The 16,942-nt window shown below is 33.4% G+C and overlaps 1 protein-coding gene across 2 annotated transcripts; it reads left to right on the top strand.

Moving 5' to 3' along the window:
• Positions 1-3,062: 3,062 nt before the first annotated feature.
• On the top strand, positions 3,063-16,078 carry LOC110033544 (phytepsin-like). 2 transcript variants are annotated; one of them, XM_020737567.1, is made up of 14 exons: positions 3,063-3,251; positions 3,395-3,763; positions 4,078-4,138; positions 5,815-5,909; positions 5,996-6,108; positions 11,794-11,962; positions 12,125-12,164; positions 12,260-12,324; positions 14,427-14,540; positions 14,658-14,719; positions 14,875-15,034; positions 15,120-15,239; positions 15,397-15,485; positions 15,794-16,078. In XM_020737567.1, the coding sequence occupies exons 2-14, from the start codon at positions 3,401-3,403 to the stop codon at positions 15,876-15,878; spliced, it is 1,536 nt and encodes a 511-aa protein (XP_020593226.1). In that variant the 5' UTR covers positions 3,063-3,251; positions 3,395-3,400; the 3' UTR covers positions 15,879-16,078. The 2 variants fall into 2 exon arrangements, with proteins under 2 accessions (XP_020593226.1, XP_020593223.1); XM_020737564.1 differs by having other exon boundaries at positions 3,066-3,251; positions 14,658-14,722; positions 14,878-15,034.
• The last annotated feature ends 864 nt before the right edge of the window (positions 16,079-16,942 follow it).

Below are 16,942 nucleotides of genomic sequence, written 5' to 3'. Positions count from 1 at the left end.
AAATTAAATTCTTTAATAGCCCAAAATACTCTATGCTCCAATTCTACTCGTAAGTGGAATGTTTTTCCAAAAATAAGTCTATATGGAGACATTCCAATAGAAGTCTTAGAAGCAGTTCTGTACGCCTATAGTGCAGTATCTAATCTAGCAGACTAATCCAATTTATAGGTATTTATATCTTTTTCAAAAAAACCACATGATCAAAGAAGGAGAGAAAAATTTATCTCCAATGGAGTCGCCAGAACTTCTCGATTAATTTTTTTGAAAATATAACTAAATTTAATATGGGTATAATTTTGATTTTCAAAATAGATTTTTAATTTTTAGGGATGAGACCAAACATATCTCACGTGTTTAATAGTTCGAATAATAAAGCATAATATCACAATTGATAGTCACTCTAAGAGATGAACGTATCACTTGCTAGTAAGCTTGACCATATAAACTAAAAAATCTATGACATTCATTTATTCTGTGAAATTTTTTACCAACAATTCCCCTATCTAATATAAAGACCAGATATGGTTTAAATTATCTCGGTTCCTAATTTCTTTTAGAGGCAAGCCCCTATAGATAATTACATCTTAGGCAACAGAAGTCGCCTAAGGAAACTCTCGATTAAGATCAGGGGTTTCATCTTCAAGAATTAAAGTTTGAGTTTTTGTGAAAGTTAATTTTTGAGATCAAAGGAGCGAGAGGTAAGGGATTTCACAGATTCTAAGGCAAATATCAAGGGCCTCCCAAACTATCCTATTGTTTGACATTATGTTTTACAAGTGGTATTTATTTTATGTTTACTCCTGCCAATTATTAATATTTGCACAATATATGATGCAATCGGGTTGTTGCGACAGCTACAACAATAATATAATTCAGGATAGTTAATATTTATTTAAATTTTTATAGTTGCCACTTCTAGCAATTTAAGGTATTATTTATCGATTTCAAATATTCGCTAGGATGCTAATGTAAGTATACGTATCGCTCAAGTAATTTAGGGCTCTATTGGAGTACTAAGTATCGATCCCACAGGGAAGTTTAGAATTCTTATAATATTAACTCAAAGAAACTCGATTAAACTGCATAAGACTTAACTAGGAATGCATGTCAAAATTTGTGTTTTAAACTATGTGAATTATATCTACTACTTTTATCTCTAAACTCGAAGTAAATTTTATGTTCACTAAAATTAAGTTATATGAAGAAGAGTTCAAATTTTAGAAAGTATACTTCTTCTTGCAATAAGATTATGATTAGTGAATAACTCAAATTGTTATTAATTATATTGTGCCAAGTATGAGCATATCTATTCTTTACCCTCTTATAAGTGCATAAAGAACATTGACTAATCCGGAGTCAAGTTCCTAAATCCTTGGTTAGGCTGGGAAGACACTAGCTCTCACTCTAAAGTTCACACTATCCGTCTGCAAGGAGGCTAACATCTAGCCTTAGGTTCTAAACTACAGGATCAAATTGGAGGTTCTAGCCTGTCAGTCTAGAATCACCAAATTGTGCTCATCAAAACTAATTTTCATATTTAGTTGCACTTGACCACATGAACTACAATCTCATCCAAGAGATCAAATGTGATTCTTACTCGGTTGAGGAAAGCATATCCAATTTAGATCATTATGTTTCACAACAAATTTTACGTGAGAATTCTCCTTCCTAGTTGGTATGTCCACGCTCACCGCACCACTCTGAAAGATGTTGAATCCTAAATTGTCCTTTGTGAAAACACGCCTCGAAGGTTAGAGCCGAAAGAAGGATGAGAAAGAGCAATCAAGAAAGGTCTCTATCGAAAAAATGGGGAGAGTACTTTTTATTCGCCTCTTTCCCCTCCATTTTTAAGGGCGTATTTGTATAGTTATAGAAAGTAGTGAACAATTAGAGAAACAATCTTTAATACAATTTAATGGTGATGATTTACTACAAAATTTGTATTATAATTTGAATTTAAATATGGTAGTAACCAAATGATTGATGCGCTTGAGTTCGATCTGAAGGCCAGACGACCGACAAAATGGCAATGGGGCCTACCTAAGTAAAAAAGCCGATTGTCTGGTGGGTTGCGATTTGACACCTCTGGCAAAAAGCCTAAGCTGATCCGAGACTATATGTGTGGTTGCCAGCTGAGTCACTCGTTAGAGTATGTCGGTTGACTCCGATAGTTCCTCATTATAGCTTGTCGGTCGACTCCGATCAGACTATCGGTCATTGGATGATCAGCTAAGATCATATTTCTATAGCCTGATGCCTCGATTGTCCGAACTTCGTCCTAAGCCGCTTGATTGCTTTGAGATTCGTGCTGATGATTTTGATGCATACAAGATGCATACAACATTTTTAATTTATTTGATCATTGAATTATTATCAAGAAAATCTTTACTATAGTTCAAGTGTTAGGTTTTGAGTCAACCTAGATCATATAACTTTGGTGTGATTGAATTTTTCTCATTAAGTTATTTAATTTAAGTATAAGTTTATTAAATTTAGAAATGAGATAGTTTACAATTTAATTTTTTTCACATCTTAAATGGATATAAAGGTGAATATTACACTAATATGAACGACTTGAGCCAATCTTAAACAAGATTTTGGTCATGCTATGACTTTTTCTAAAAAAAACAATCTATGATATAATTTTATTGATTGAGATGACTAATGTCACATGCAGGTTAATCTCAGTTCATTGATTTTAGTGTTTTTTACCACAATTATAAAATCTTACATTGCAGGAGAAAGATATGCTTACATGTAAAAGTTTGTAAATTAAGGTTGTGATTATTTGACCACATTCAGGACAAATCGCCTAACAACCTTTTAGGTCCGCGTACGCATAAGGTTTCCGAACGGTATATGATAAAGCCAATTAATTCACTAAATGGTCGTTAGTTCATTTTATTCCGCAAAAGCATCCAATTTCCTTCTGCTGGAAGCATTCTCCGAAGTGGGTCCCACCTGGCTCCCTTTCAGTTTTATTATTCCCGTCGCCACCCGCCTAAAATCCGCAAATAAGTTTCTCGTGTCGTGACCTACTCGAGGTAAGCTAATTTCGCGGTTCACGGCATTTTTAACGTCTATGATCATTCCTGACAATATCGGACGGCTTCCACGACGTACTGCCTAAGTCTCCCTTGATGGACTCCTATATAGAGCACCCAGAACCGATCGTTGAGTGTTAGCTTTCCGCTACTGGAATTTAGTGTACTGTCGTCGTCTTCTACTTCACGGCAGTTTTCCCTTAGTCGGTGAGCGGAGATTCTTCAGTTGCTCATGAGTTTTTCACTCCGATCTTTACGGATAGAATGTGTTTTTGATGAAATTTTTTTTTGATTGTTAGTTGTTGCTTTTGTTACGTTTGTTCTGAAATTTCTCTGTTTTGATCGTCTAGTCTTTCATGGGCAATGGGCGTGGGATTCCTTTTGTGATTCTTATTGTGACGATCCTCATACTTCCGTTGATTCTCCCGGTTTCTGCGGACGGATTGACTAGGATCGCGCTGAAGAAGAGATCGCTGGATGAGAACAGCAGGGTTGCCGCAAGGCTTGTTAATGGTGAAGTGGATCCCCTAAAATATGGCGGGATTGGTCTCAGAGGAGTTTTGGATGGATCGGAGGAGGATATTATAAGGTTAAAAAATTACATGAATGCTCAGTACTATGGAGAGATTGGCATCGGTTCGCCTCCGCAGAAGTTTACTGTGATATTTGACACTGGAAGCTCGAACCTATGGGTTCCATCGGCAAAGTGCTACTTCTCGGTTAGTGCGCCATTTGTGTGTCTGCGTTTTCCCTAATTTAGCATCGCAAAGGAATTCCTTGGACCTTTTAGGTTTTCCGCTCCTGTTTTTGACTGATAATTTAATTGAGAAATATATTCATGATTTTAATTGCGTTTCTATTAAAAATCCACAAAATTTTGTAACTTTCTAGGTCTATTCTTGACGAATTGTTACTTGTAGTATGGACATCAAAATTTCTAACGCTTTAGTGTTATTCTGTAAATTTTGTCTAGTTTCAACATCAATTACGATTAAACTGATGCATTCTGTTTCTATTCTCTTGCGATTTGCAGGTCGCTTGTTTTTTTCATTCGAAGTATAAGTCCAGCAAATCAAGCACCTACAGGAAGAATGGTGTGTCTTTTCTTTTTCTTATGATCACTTTCATTGAGCACCTGCAAGAAGATTGGTTTATTGTTTGTTTTTCCTATGATCATTTTTATTGTTGTTATAGTATCTGGTGTTGAACTGTCTTGCTTGGGAAAATATATTGCTTCCGGAGGCCCTGGTGTATCCCTTCTATTTTCTAGCATGTTTCCTACTTTTTTGTTATCCTTGAAAGAAAACATTTTTTGTTATCTTTAAAATTTTTTTCTGAATGTTTTGGCAATAAAAGTTGTTTCCCCTAAAAAAGAAAGAAAAAAAAAAAAGGTATGCCGCACTTTACTTTCACCCCTGTTGGGAAGCACGAGTGTGATTTCTAGGATGTTGCAATTGAGTTTCATGATGAGGAAGAGATTATTTAGTATTCCTATTCTTTTTATTAATTATCATCCAGGCCTCGAAGCCACTGTTCCAAGTGTATTTAATATTCATTTTAGTATTAGTTATATTAAAAAAAGGTCTGTTGGCAGTTTTTTTTAGATGATATGGATGAAGATTTCTGAAATTAACATTTGAGAGAAGAGGGGGCAATAATTTTTTTATGGAATCGAATTACCATAAAAGGTTTTCAAAAGAGAACCGGTTGGTCAAACTAACATGATGAAGGTTGTTCGAAGGGCCTTAGGTAACCCAGAAATATTGTATAATGTGATCTAAGAAGGAATTAGTTAGTGGTGCATAAGAATTTACAAACTATGAAACAGTTGGTTTAGTTTATACTGATGGCTACTATAGGTATAAATGAATAGTGTTGTGACTAGTTATGATAATAATGTTCAGAATTTCATTGAAACCAATTGTGATACCCGGGATGATGATATCCTCACCCATGAAGTGCAACCTCAATGTTGAATGTTATGATGACGTGAAAAATCCTGAAAAGAATGGGAAGATATCATAAAAATTGAGAAATTGGAGATAATGGAATTTACTTTCAATCTAATCTGGTTGAGTGGCATTGGTGATGTTTTGCTCTTATTTGAAATATTTTTTCTGAATTTATGAGGACTGTTCAATAAGTTTTGGAGAAATTTTCTCTTCTAAAACAGCATTTTTACCTTTTTTTGGACAAATATTTTTCTCTTATTAAACAAATATTTTTCTTGTGCCGTGCTTTAAGTCTTGTTCATTTGACGGAGCAATGGTACAACCTGATTTGAATAATTATTATTAAAAATCAAAATTTTTGTAATTATATTTGATTGGAAAATTTGCTTGTCAAATTATGTTAAATATGCAGCATCATTCATGAGTTTGTAATTGAAGTGAATTCTCTTGTTCTTGAAATAGCATATGTTTTACTCATGTTAGAAAATCCTCAACCTTGGTGCTTGGCATTAGGAATCAAATGACTTAACTGTTTGAGCATGAGCAGTTATTCGCGTAGGTTAATGACTAAATGCATCTATGTTACTTCCAACAAAATTTTTCTCTACTTGGTGCCATTGAAATTGATTTTTGGTGTTTCTAGCATTAATTTTTTCACCTCTCTTGCTGCATTTCTAAGTTTTTTGTGTGCATGGAAATGATGATCTTCGGTTTTCTGTTGGTTTCCATTGTTTCCTTTCTATTGTAACGTTTTTCATACTGAAAGGCTGTTCTTTTGGAGAGCAGTCTATGACTTTTCTGTCCGTTGCCTTTACCAGGGCAATCTGCTGCCATTCAGTATGGAACTGGAGCAGTTGCAGGATTCCTCAGTCAAGATCATATTACTGTTGGTGACCTTCTTGTGAAAGATCAGGCATGCTTTTTAGACAGTGTTTACGTTTAGAATGTTATATTTTGTTTGTGCTATGGAGTAGATTCTGATATGCTTGGTTTGCGCAGGTTTTTATTGAAGCCACCAAGGAGCCGGGTGTGACTTTCTTAGTGGCAAAATTTGATGGCATTCTTGGTCTAGGATTTAAAGAAATATCAGTTGATAAGGTGGTACCTGTGTGGTAAGCGTATCTATCCTTTGTTCTGAATGACTTGCTTTTACTTTGTATTTATCCAGGGATACAACTTCTTGCTTTTACTTAATGCTTCAGTTTGTGAGTTTTTATTTCTAGTTTTTTTATATGCTAAATTTATTTACCAGTTTGATACTTCTATTTATTTCATGCTACATGAAGAAATCCAATTATCATTGCTCAAGTAGGACAATGAACTAAAAAAGTCATTGCTGCACTTTCGGATGATGATGAATACTTTGATATTTGATTTTGCATTGGTTTGGTGTCTAATACACTTTTAAACTTCAAAAAATAAAAAATGCACTTTGCATGCTATCTTCATGTTTGTTGGATAAGGATATTTTTATCCACATTGCATTCATTTCACTATAGGAATACTGATGAAAAATCGATTGATAGGAACAAAAAAAAAAAAAAAAAAAAAAAAAAAAAAAAAAAAAAAAAAAAAAAAAAAAAAAAACCTACTAAATAAATTTTGGTGAACCAAAGTCCTTCCAAAACGACTTAATTGATGAATTAGACTTGTTGGCGGTTATATTGCTTTATGGGATTGTCAATTGAATATTTCTTATGAAATATTTGGTTGGAATTTTTGGTTAATTTTTTTCTACATGATTTAGTTATACCTTGTATGAGAAAAAGAAGTCCTTGGCACTTGTATGCTATTTTTTTTTAACTTCTTTCCCCGTGAGTAAATAAGCTAGATAGTGGGCATCAAATATACATTAGATAGGAACCCTTAAAATAAATTAACAATATTCACTCATTTCAGATTAAAACAATCAAGCATAAAAATTAAATTCACTTATAACAGAAATTAGAGTGCTTATAAATTAGCATATGTTTGTTTTGCTTTCAATCCCCGCCTCTCTCCTCCCTCTTCCCTTTCATTGACCTCTTCCCCCTTGTCTATTTTTTTTTATCTTTTACCTTAATGCACTATAGACTAATTTGTTGTTAGACTATGGCATCAATAAATGCATGCATCTCCGCATTCATATGAACTGATAGATCCTCACCATACAGGCCACCTGGTGCCACACCATCTCTTGTAACTCATTGCTTAACTAATTATGACGGGGTTATAGCATAAATTCCCTTTTTTCTTCTTCCAACATCTTGCATGTACAACTTATAATTTGATTGTTGGGCTGATCTGTTTGATTCCCTCTCATATAGAGTTTTGAGTTTGTTTGTTTTTTTAATCCCATGCATTCTTCCTACAAAAGATTATTATTCATTAGATTTTTAAATGTTTAAATAATTAATGCTTATATTTTAAATTATTCATATTTACATAAACTCTCTATGATCGTTGTTCCACCCATTGTTATTTCATCTGCTTCTAATTAGTGCACACACATATCCAACTCCATCATGGTGTGACTTTTCACAACATCCATTTTTCTGGAAAAGTAAATAAATTAACAAAAATATATAAAAATAAAATTATATGTATTAATTACACTTATTCTTTTATGTTGTGTGCTGAGCGTAGCTGCAAGCATGAAGCCAGGTGCTTTTGACTCTATAGTTAGAAGTGTCATTGTCTTTCTTCTGCTCTCTTTACTTTGCATACCTTGACCAATTGTTTTATAAGATCCAAGCATTCAAATGATGCACATAGCGCTGCCTACCCTCTTCATTCCCCTCAAGCCACTGCTTATCTTTACAAATATCAGTAAACATATTGCATAATCATGTTAGTCGCATTGGTCAAAGTTCCTCATGATTCTGTCATGATGTTGGGAGAGCTAATAAAAGCTATTCTACAATAACAGATAAATTATTGATATCTCCAAGTTCAGAGATTTTTTAAATAAAAATTTTATATTTATTACCTCAGATTTGCGAACTTATATGCTGCCACTTTTTAATTTATCTTCTTTAATAATGTACATAGGAGCATTAAGTTTGCTTGTTATGATCTCTCTTATTTTATGTTACCTAATGTTGTAAGTTAAATTTAATTAAACTCGATAAAAATATTGAATCCATAAAGTTGAGATAAATAACTTAGTTAAGATCATGATATTTAAGTTTTACATTTAACAAAACAGCTCACTATATTATTTATGCTCGTGTATGCTACATTTATACTCCTATGTAGTTTGGGCAGGTGTGTGGTCTTAGGGGCTATGAGAGGGAGAATAAGCGTGGTCAAGGTAGCTAGACAATTCTACCTACTGAGGTGGTGGGGATAGTAGTTTGATTGTATGAGGAAGTTCCGGTGTTTTGGGGATGGTTATGGATCGGGTGGTGATGGAAAGCGTGAATATAAATGAAATCTAGTGGTATGTGCAGCTGGTGGGGAAAGTAGATGATTGTGCTATGAATTTGATCGTTTGGTACAAGTGATAGTGGTGATGATAGTAGTATTAAATGGAGTTGAGATTGAGTGGTAGTGGCTCTAACATCAATCTTTTTTCGTCATTTTAAATATATAGATTTAATAGATTTGACCTTCTCTAATTTTTTTTCTTTTTTTATTTTTTATGTTTGAGTAGATAACACTTAAATTGTTGAAGTATGATACCCTTCAGATTAAATAGGCCACAGAGGATTATTTAAGGAACTATTTTAGGAATTAAATTATTATAACCTACAACTTTAGGTGATAATGATGTGTACAAGGTATGAAATTTTAATATTAATAATATTAACATTAACAAAATTGTAAATTAACTTTAAAATCGTAAGGCTTAGTACTTGAATCAGAATGCAAATATTTACCCAATCATTTATATAATAAATGGTCAATAATATAAATTTAAATTAGTTTGTTTTATATAATAGGATTTATACGTAGTTAAGCACCCAAGCAACCTACATTCATGCCTAATCTTTATCCGGGTTAGGATCTTGCTAACCAACTTGCCATTGCAAGACATTCTCTTTCACTCCGTTGATTAGTAAAGAAATCTTAACGCAATCTCGTTTTAAGGACAAGAGCACCAACTTCCTTTACAAATTTTGTCTATTGTACACTTGACATTTTTTTTAAACCTTTAGAAGGATACATGTAGTCAACCCAACTTGGTGGGATAAGGGCTTGTTGTCATTGTTGCTGTTGTCGTTGATTACTTTCCAAAATCAATTATAGGCGATCTTAATTTTGGAAGTTACATCTTGATTTTTTTTTTATGATTTCTAAAGCATCATCATGACCATTTAAAACCCCCAAGTGTGATGGTGCACATGCCCTTTAATGTTAGTTGCCTACCTACCGTAGGATTACCTATGCAAAAATGGTGCTAACAGTCAATAATTGGCTTGTCTTATGATGATTATTGGTCCATCTCCATTAAATTTGAATTAAAGTCAATATGGTTCATCAGACATTGGAATGACAGTTAGTTAGTTAACATAGCCTATGACAAAACAATGAAGTTGGAGATTTGGTTTTATAAGTTGTTAAAGCCTTTAAGCCATGCCTTGAATGAGTTTGGGTTGAATGGTTATGAATAAGTTGAATGGTGAGGATTAATTGCTATTGGTTGACTTGTGATAACCTAGGCAACCAATATATGGTAAACAAATATGAGATGTATAACAGGTGAGAGAGAGGCATGTCTTCACAATGAATCATAGATCAAGGCTTGTGATAGTTTAAGAGCGATGCAAAGGGAGAGGAGAGGATGGTTGTTAGTCTGTAGTCAGGAAGTTGCAGTTGGTTGGAGTGTAGTATATGTGTGGCCAGAGGGGCATGAGATAATGATCCAGGAGAGATGTGGAAACAATGAATCCATGCGCGATGTTGCTCTAGAAAAACAAGCATGCAGTGAGTGGTGGCAATAAAGAGTTCGCTCTGATTATTGGCAATTGCTTGAAGAGGTGGTTATGATTGGGGAATTTATTCACAAAAACCAGCAAATTTCTGGTGAAAAAATCACTAGAATGTTGCTAATAATATTTATTGGTTTAATTTTGACAAGCTGAGTAATTGTTCATATTTGTGCCGATTCTTTTGGTAGAAAATTCATCTGATATATCTATGTTTTGTTTGGTGTATATTTTAAATTTTTAATTAGTGCACTTTGTCTTGCCGTAGTATAAATTAATCCATTTTGTACTAGTCGATGTTGTTAATCTCACTTTTTAAACATCAAAGCTGAGTGAATTTATATTATACTCCTTACAATTCCACTTTGGTTTTCTTAAACAAATATATCACTTTTAACTCTTTTTTATATATAATTTTGGTGAAGAGGGTGTTCCTAAAGAGAAAATATTACGTCCCGAGTCCAGATGTTGAGTTACGCACAGACTCCAATTAAAGTTTGACACATGTCGAATATATAAAATATTATTTTATTATAAAAAAGGGAGAAGCTTGAAGCCCAACCCAGTCATGGTGTACAATATGGTTGTACTGGAGGTTTTTCTTCAGTACAACTATGTTGTAGTAAAAATAAAACATCCAAATAAATAATTCGATGTAAAAGTTAGTGTACAATATGGTTGTACTCAAGAAAACCTTCAGTACAACCATGTTGTACATGATAATCAATACAGGTCGAGCTTTCCGACCCGATCATGGTGTACAACATGGTTGTATTAGATGTTTTTCTTCAATACAACTATATTGCACTAAGTAAAAAAATATCTTAATAAACAATTCGATATGAAAGTCATAGTGTACAACATGATTACTCTCAAGAAAACTTTCAGTACAACCATACACCATAATCAATATGAGTCGAGTTGCTCCGTTGTTTAGACAATAAAATAATATTTTATATATTTGACACGCCTCAAATTTTAATTTGAGTCCGTATGTAACTCTACATTCAGTTTCCGGACGAAATATTTTCTCGTTCATAAAATAGGGACACTTCATTTGTGATATGGAGTTCACTTGCTTGATTCATGAAATCCTCCTCTCCTCGTTGTAGATGTAAGATTCTATGCATAAAACACGCCTTAAATATTGCATAGGCGGAAGCTTCATGTATATTTTTTTCTTGAGCTTTATAATGAAGATCCTGTATTCATACACTTTTACATATCCATCTTTTTAATTATACCCATTTTTTCGAGTTTTTTTTTTATTGAACTTATTGTTGGGCAAGTAAAATGAGTAAAACACATGGACCTTATGTCAATTTTTTTATGCTTTACTGAGCATGACTACAATCATCTAAGCCTACTTAAGACCACTTTGTTTGTTATGAGTATGGTTTAATTCTTTTAGTCTTATTGAAAATGTTAGCCTATCGTTTGTTTTTACCGGAAGAGGAGAAGTGGCATGGGAATCCATGTGCTTCGTGTGGTGGAGAAAAAGTTTCCTTAGAAAAATTAGGTTTTCAGAATGATTTTAGCTATCTAGTATTATGATGCTTACTTTGCTTAGTGACTGTTATCTATCTGGCTGTATGATGTTTATGAAAATCCATCCACTTATTCGGGTCCCCTTTTATTTGAGTTATATGAATTATCATTGTTGGGATATAGTTTAGAAAACATGTGTTGCCATAGATGCTGCTAAAGTTATAGGGTCTACCGTGGTTCTTTGTTATTTGCCAACATCTTTTAATCTTGTAGTTAGAAAGTCTGGCATGGGGTTTTACCAAGGGAAGTTGCTTGATTAACAAAAATAGTGTTCTCTTTCTTTTCTATTGATTGAAAGATAATAAATGGTTTTCTGATCTACTTGTCATTTTCATGCAGGTATAACATGGTGGATCAGGGTGTTATTAAAGATCCTATTTTCTCTTTCTGGTTAAATAGGAATTCAAAGGACGGTGATGGTGGTGAAATAGTGTTTGGAGGTTCTGACCCGAAGCATTACAAGGGTGAACACACATATGTCCCTGTGACTCTGAAGGGCTACTGGCAGGTAAACTCTTAAGTTGCCCATTTGATTAATTGTATTTTTATCATTTGTCACTTAATTTCATTTTTCATACTGCTAGTGAAAGCTGTGATGATTCTTGTAACTTATATTTTCTTCCTGATCCTTACTTTTCTTAAGTTTATTTTTCTGAATTCTGTGATGCAGTTTGATATGGGTGATGTTCTTGTTGGTGGTAAAAACACTGGTATTCTTTGTAAACTTCTCATAGTCTAAATTCTTTTGTATTTTACTACAATGCTTACCGCCTAATCTGATCTTCATTTATATTTGGACTGTCAGGATTCTGTTCTGGTGGTTGTGCAGCTATTGCTGATTCTGGTACTTCTTTGATTGCTGGACCAACTGTAAGTTTTTAAAAAACTAGCTTTATATCTAATAAAAATTTAGGTTGTATGATGATACTTCTTCTTATACCATTCTATCTAATTTATTCTTAAGTTCTGTTTTTTTAAAATTATTTTTTGGACAAATAAATGATCATTTTTCTTTTATGTTGTATGAATATGGCTTTAAAGAAAACTAAGGGTCGAAAGTTTGTATGCCCTGATGATATTCCAATTGAAGTGTGAAAATATTTAGGAGATTTGGAAGTTTCTTTGCTTACTAAACTCTTTAATATTATTTTAAAAACAAAAAAAATGTCTGAGGAGTAGAGGAAGAGTATTTTGGTCCCCATTTTTTAAGAATAAATGGGATGCACAAGAATGTGCAATTTATAGAGGAATTAAGTTGATGTGTCATACTTTAAAATTATGGGAGAGGGTAATTGAACATAGGTTAAGGCGTATTACAAAGATTTCTCATAATCAATTTGGTTTTATGTCGGGCAGGTCACCATGGAAGCTATACATTTTTTGAGAGGTTTAATGGAGAAGTTCAGAGATAATAAGGAGGATCTACATTTGATTTTTATTGATTTAGAAAAAGCTTACGATAAGGTTCCAAGAGATGTCATTGGGAGCGTTCTTAAAAAGAAAGGTGTTGATATGACTTATATTCAAGTCATTAAAGATATGTATACTAGAGTTGTTTCTTGTGTTTGAACTGAAGGAGGATTGACCAAATATTTTTCTATTTCTGTTGGATTACATCAGGGTTTGGTTTTGAGCCCATATCTTTTTGCTTTAGTTATGGATGCTCTTACTGGACATTTACTGGAGGATGTACCTTGGTGTATGTTTTTTGCTGATGATATTCTTCTCGTGGAGAAGACGAAAGAAAAAGCCCAGGAAAAACTTGAATTATTGAGGTCTACATTTGAGTCTAAAGGCCTTCAGGTGAGTAGAACTAAAACTGAATACATGGAATGTAATTTTAGTAGTAGTGGCTCTAGTGACAGAAGTGAAAATTTGGTTGATCAAATTATTAGAAGGTGTGACCGATTTAGATATCTCGGGCCTGTTGTTCAAAGAAATGGTGATATAGATGGGGATGTTAATAGTAGAATTCAAGTTGGTTGGTTGAAATGAAGGAATGCTTCGGGCCTTTTGTGTGATAGAAAAGTACCGCTTAGATTGAAAGGAAAATTTTATAAGAGGGTGGTGAGACCTGCAATGCTCTATGGCTTTGCATGTTGTCCTTTAAAAGAGAAGCATAATACTAAGTTAAGTGTTGCCGAGATAAGAATGATTAGGTGGATTAGTGGATTTACACAAAATGCGAAATGAATATATCCAGGACAGGGTTGATGTAGCTTCAGTGACAGACAAAATTAGAGAGAGTCGCCTTAGATGGTTTGATTACATTATTACATTAAACATCGACCATCTCGACCATCTGATGATCCGATTAGGAGAGTAGATGTTTTAGATTTGACTTATGTTTTTAGAAAGGCAGTGGTAGACCTAGGAAGACTTGGGCTTATTGTATAAAAAATGATCTTAAGTTATTAGAATTTAAATGATAATATGACACTAAATAGGGCGCAATGGAGAAAAAGGATTCATGTAGCCGACCCCACGTAGTGGGAATAAGGCTTTGTTGTTGTTGTTGTTGTTGATGTATGAATATGGATGCATTTATTGTGACAAATTTATTTGTTCCAACCGTGATGATGGAAGCTTCATGCGTTAGTTACTTATGTTATCTTTGTCCATTTACTTGATGCATGCGTTTGTATTATTTTTCTCTCCTTTTTTGTATATTCGTACAAAGGAAGATTGGATATCTGTATGATATAGCATGTATATGCTTTATGGATGTAAATTAGTATTTTTCCATGATTGACTGTGTTATACTCAGAATTTTGGAAAATTTTATTTGCCTTGTCATAAATTAATTATAATTTCCTCTATGTTGCCCAAAGAATATCTGCTCAAGTTGTTATGTGGCTTATTATAAACCATTTGGACATCTAGCTGGTCATTAAAGCATTTTCCTTGGGCTGTTTGAATCTTCCTTAAATATTGTTTCACTTCATTTTGATGCTGACTTTTGTTTCATACAGACAATTATTACAGAAATTAACCAGAAAATTGGAGCTGCTGGTGTTGTTAGCCAAGAATGTAAAACAGTTGTTTCTCAATATGGCCAGCAGATTTTGGATCTATTGCTAACAGAGGTATCGATAAATGTTCTGACTTCATATAACATTATTGCATTTTGTTTTATGCAATTCCCTCTGAGAATACATAGTTGCAGGCTATTTGATGATTGCTGATATTGATTTACTCTGCAGGCCCAACCAACGAAGATATGCTCTCAGATTGGTCTCTGTACTTTTGATGGCGCTCACTCAGTGGGGTGAGAAATCCGCATCTTCCATACTTTAGCAGAAAACCGCTTTGCTCTGAAATATTATTACTATTATTAGTATTATTATTACTATTATTATTATTGTTTTAATTTTTAATTCAATGAAATTTGTCATTTATATGATTAAACAATCTGTAATACAGCATCGGCATTGAGAGCGTGGTCAAGGGCAATGGGGTTAAATCTTCCCTTGGCAGGAGTGATGCCATGTGCGCTGCTTGTGAGATGTCTGTTGTTTGGATGCAAAATCAGTTGAGGGAGAATAAAACACAGGAACTCATTCTAAACTATGTCAACCAGGTAATTGAACACTTCTGTTTATATATTTGTTCTTTTTAATTTTCCAACGGACAGTTTTAGGCTAATATTTTCTGCAAGTAACCAGCTATGCGAGAGACTTCCTAGTCCCATGGGAGAATCCGCTGTTGATTGCGGTGATGTTTCCTCAATGCCTGACGTTTCTTTCACTATCGGCGGCAAGACATTTGAACTCACAGCTGAGCAGGTAATCCTGTGTTTTCAATTGTTTTTTTCTTAATTAATTATTATTATTTTATTTTTACGAGTAATATTCCCACCGACTTACGAGTTCTTAAGTCATGAGAACTTACATCAATTTTTTTTTTATTATTAAATCTTTTCGTATAACACTTTTTTTTCAGTATATTCTGAAAGTTGGTGAGGGACCAGCTGCACAATGCATCAGTGGATTCACAGCTTTGGACGTGGCCCCTCCTCGGGGTCCCCTATGGTATGTCCCACGCCCCCTATTTTTATCTGTTTTAAGCCTTTTGGGTCAATTTTGATTTTTATTTTTTGTGTTTTTATTTAAAATAAAATAAGTTTGACATATTATAATATGTTAAGAGTCATTTTCATAAACAGTTAAAAATATTTTTTAAAATAAATTAATTTATTTTTAAAAACAAATATAACATCATGCAAAAAAATATGCTAAATAAATATTATTTTAAGATAAAAAATAAATGTAATACTGCAAACACTTGAGCTTCTAAATGGATGAATGTCATACAAATTTACTATGGTTGATGGCTGCAGGATTCTGGGAGACATATTCATGGGAGTCTATCACACGGAGTTCGATTATGGAAACCTGAGGGTTGGGTTTGCTAAAGCTGCTTAATATACAGATGCTAACTCCCATATGGTTGTTATAGGACAGAAAAACTATTATGTTTTATAGATGAATTTACAATCTCAGTACTGAAAATTTACTATTGTAAATATGATGCGTTGTTTCCATACCTGCAAACAAACTTTAATTTTTTCTTTTGAGAATGAAATGCAATATGATGTGTGCTAATGCGTGATTTAAATTTTTTTGCTGTTCGGCTTTGCGTTTATGTGAGTTTTCTGAAAGCAAATTACTAATGAAATATCAAAGTCTATTTGTTTTATTAGAGCAGATTCTGTAGTTCTATTTAACATAAGCTGGAAATCTGTTTGGGACTGCTGCAGTTTATTAAAAAAATTATTGAAAATTTGTTAAGTGAAAAATACTCTTTAAATATTCAAACTTTTAATTCATGAAGATTGTGGTGTGACAAATTTTTATTATTACTAGTAAATTCTGGATTATTACATTATTAGATTTGTTTTAGGCATCCATGAATACTTTTTTTGATTGGCTACTATTACTATTCTTTAATAAAAAAATATAACTTTTAATGGTTAAACAATGTCTCTTGGTATACTAACATATAATTAAAATTTCTAGCTTGTTATAACTATTATTGTTCACCTAATTCTAAAAAAGAGCATACCCATATACTCAAAATTATATAGTAGTGATATACAATTGCACTTCAATTGGACGTAATGGAGAAAAAATGATTCATTCGCTCGACCCCTCTTAGTGGGATAAATGTTTGTTGTTGTTATTGTATATATAATTGCAGTTTAACAATACTAGTTATAACAAACTGCAAAGGATGAGATTGATGGGTATGAAGTAGCTAGTTATAAATGTTGTAAACGATAGCTATAATGCCAGCTTGTATTAAAGATCATAGTTGCAAGTTGTGGTAGTTCATGTAAGTCGTAAATGATTCCTTCAGGAGTGTCAGTTGGCTAAATCGGCCATGTTGGGAGCTGCAAGAACTGTGAGCTACTTAAGTTATTGGTAATATAGGCCGTAGTGGTGAGCTACGATGACATATGTAGGTTACAGAGGCAGAGGCGGGAGTT

Source organism: Phalaenopsis equestris, unplaced genomic scaffold (assembly GCF_001263595.1).
Source record: "Phalaenopsis equestris unplaced genomic scaffold, ASM126359v1 Scaffold001216, whole genome shotgun sequence".
Lineage (NCBI taxonomy): Eukaryota > Viridiplantae > Streptophyta > Magnoliopsida > Asparagales > Orchidaceae > Phalaenopsis > Phalaenopsis equestris.
Note: the sequence above shows the minus strand (reverse complement) of the source record. Positions and strands in the feature narration are given on the sequence as shown.

Coding starts and splice junctions, on each gene's coding strand:
- LOC110033544 (XM_020737567.1), top strand. CDS start 3,401: ATGGGCAATGGGCGTGGGATTCCTTTTGTGATTCTTATTGTGACGATC. Junction 3,764..4,077: donor CGGCAAAGTGCTACTTCTCG/GTTAGTGCGCCA, acceptor TGCGATTTGCAG/GTCGCTTGTTTTTTTCATTC. Junction 6,109..11,793: donor GATAAGGTGGTACCTGTGTG/GTAAGCGTATCT, acceptor ATTTTCATGCAG/GTATAACATGGTGGATCAGG.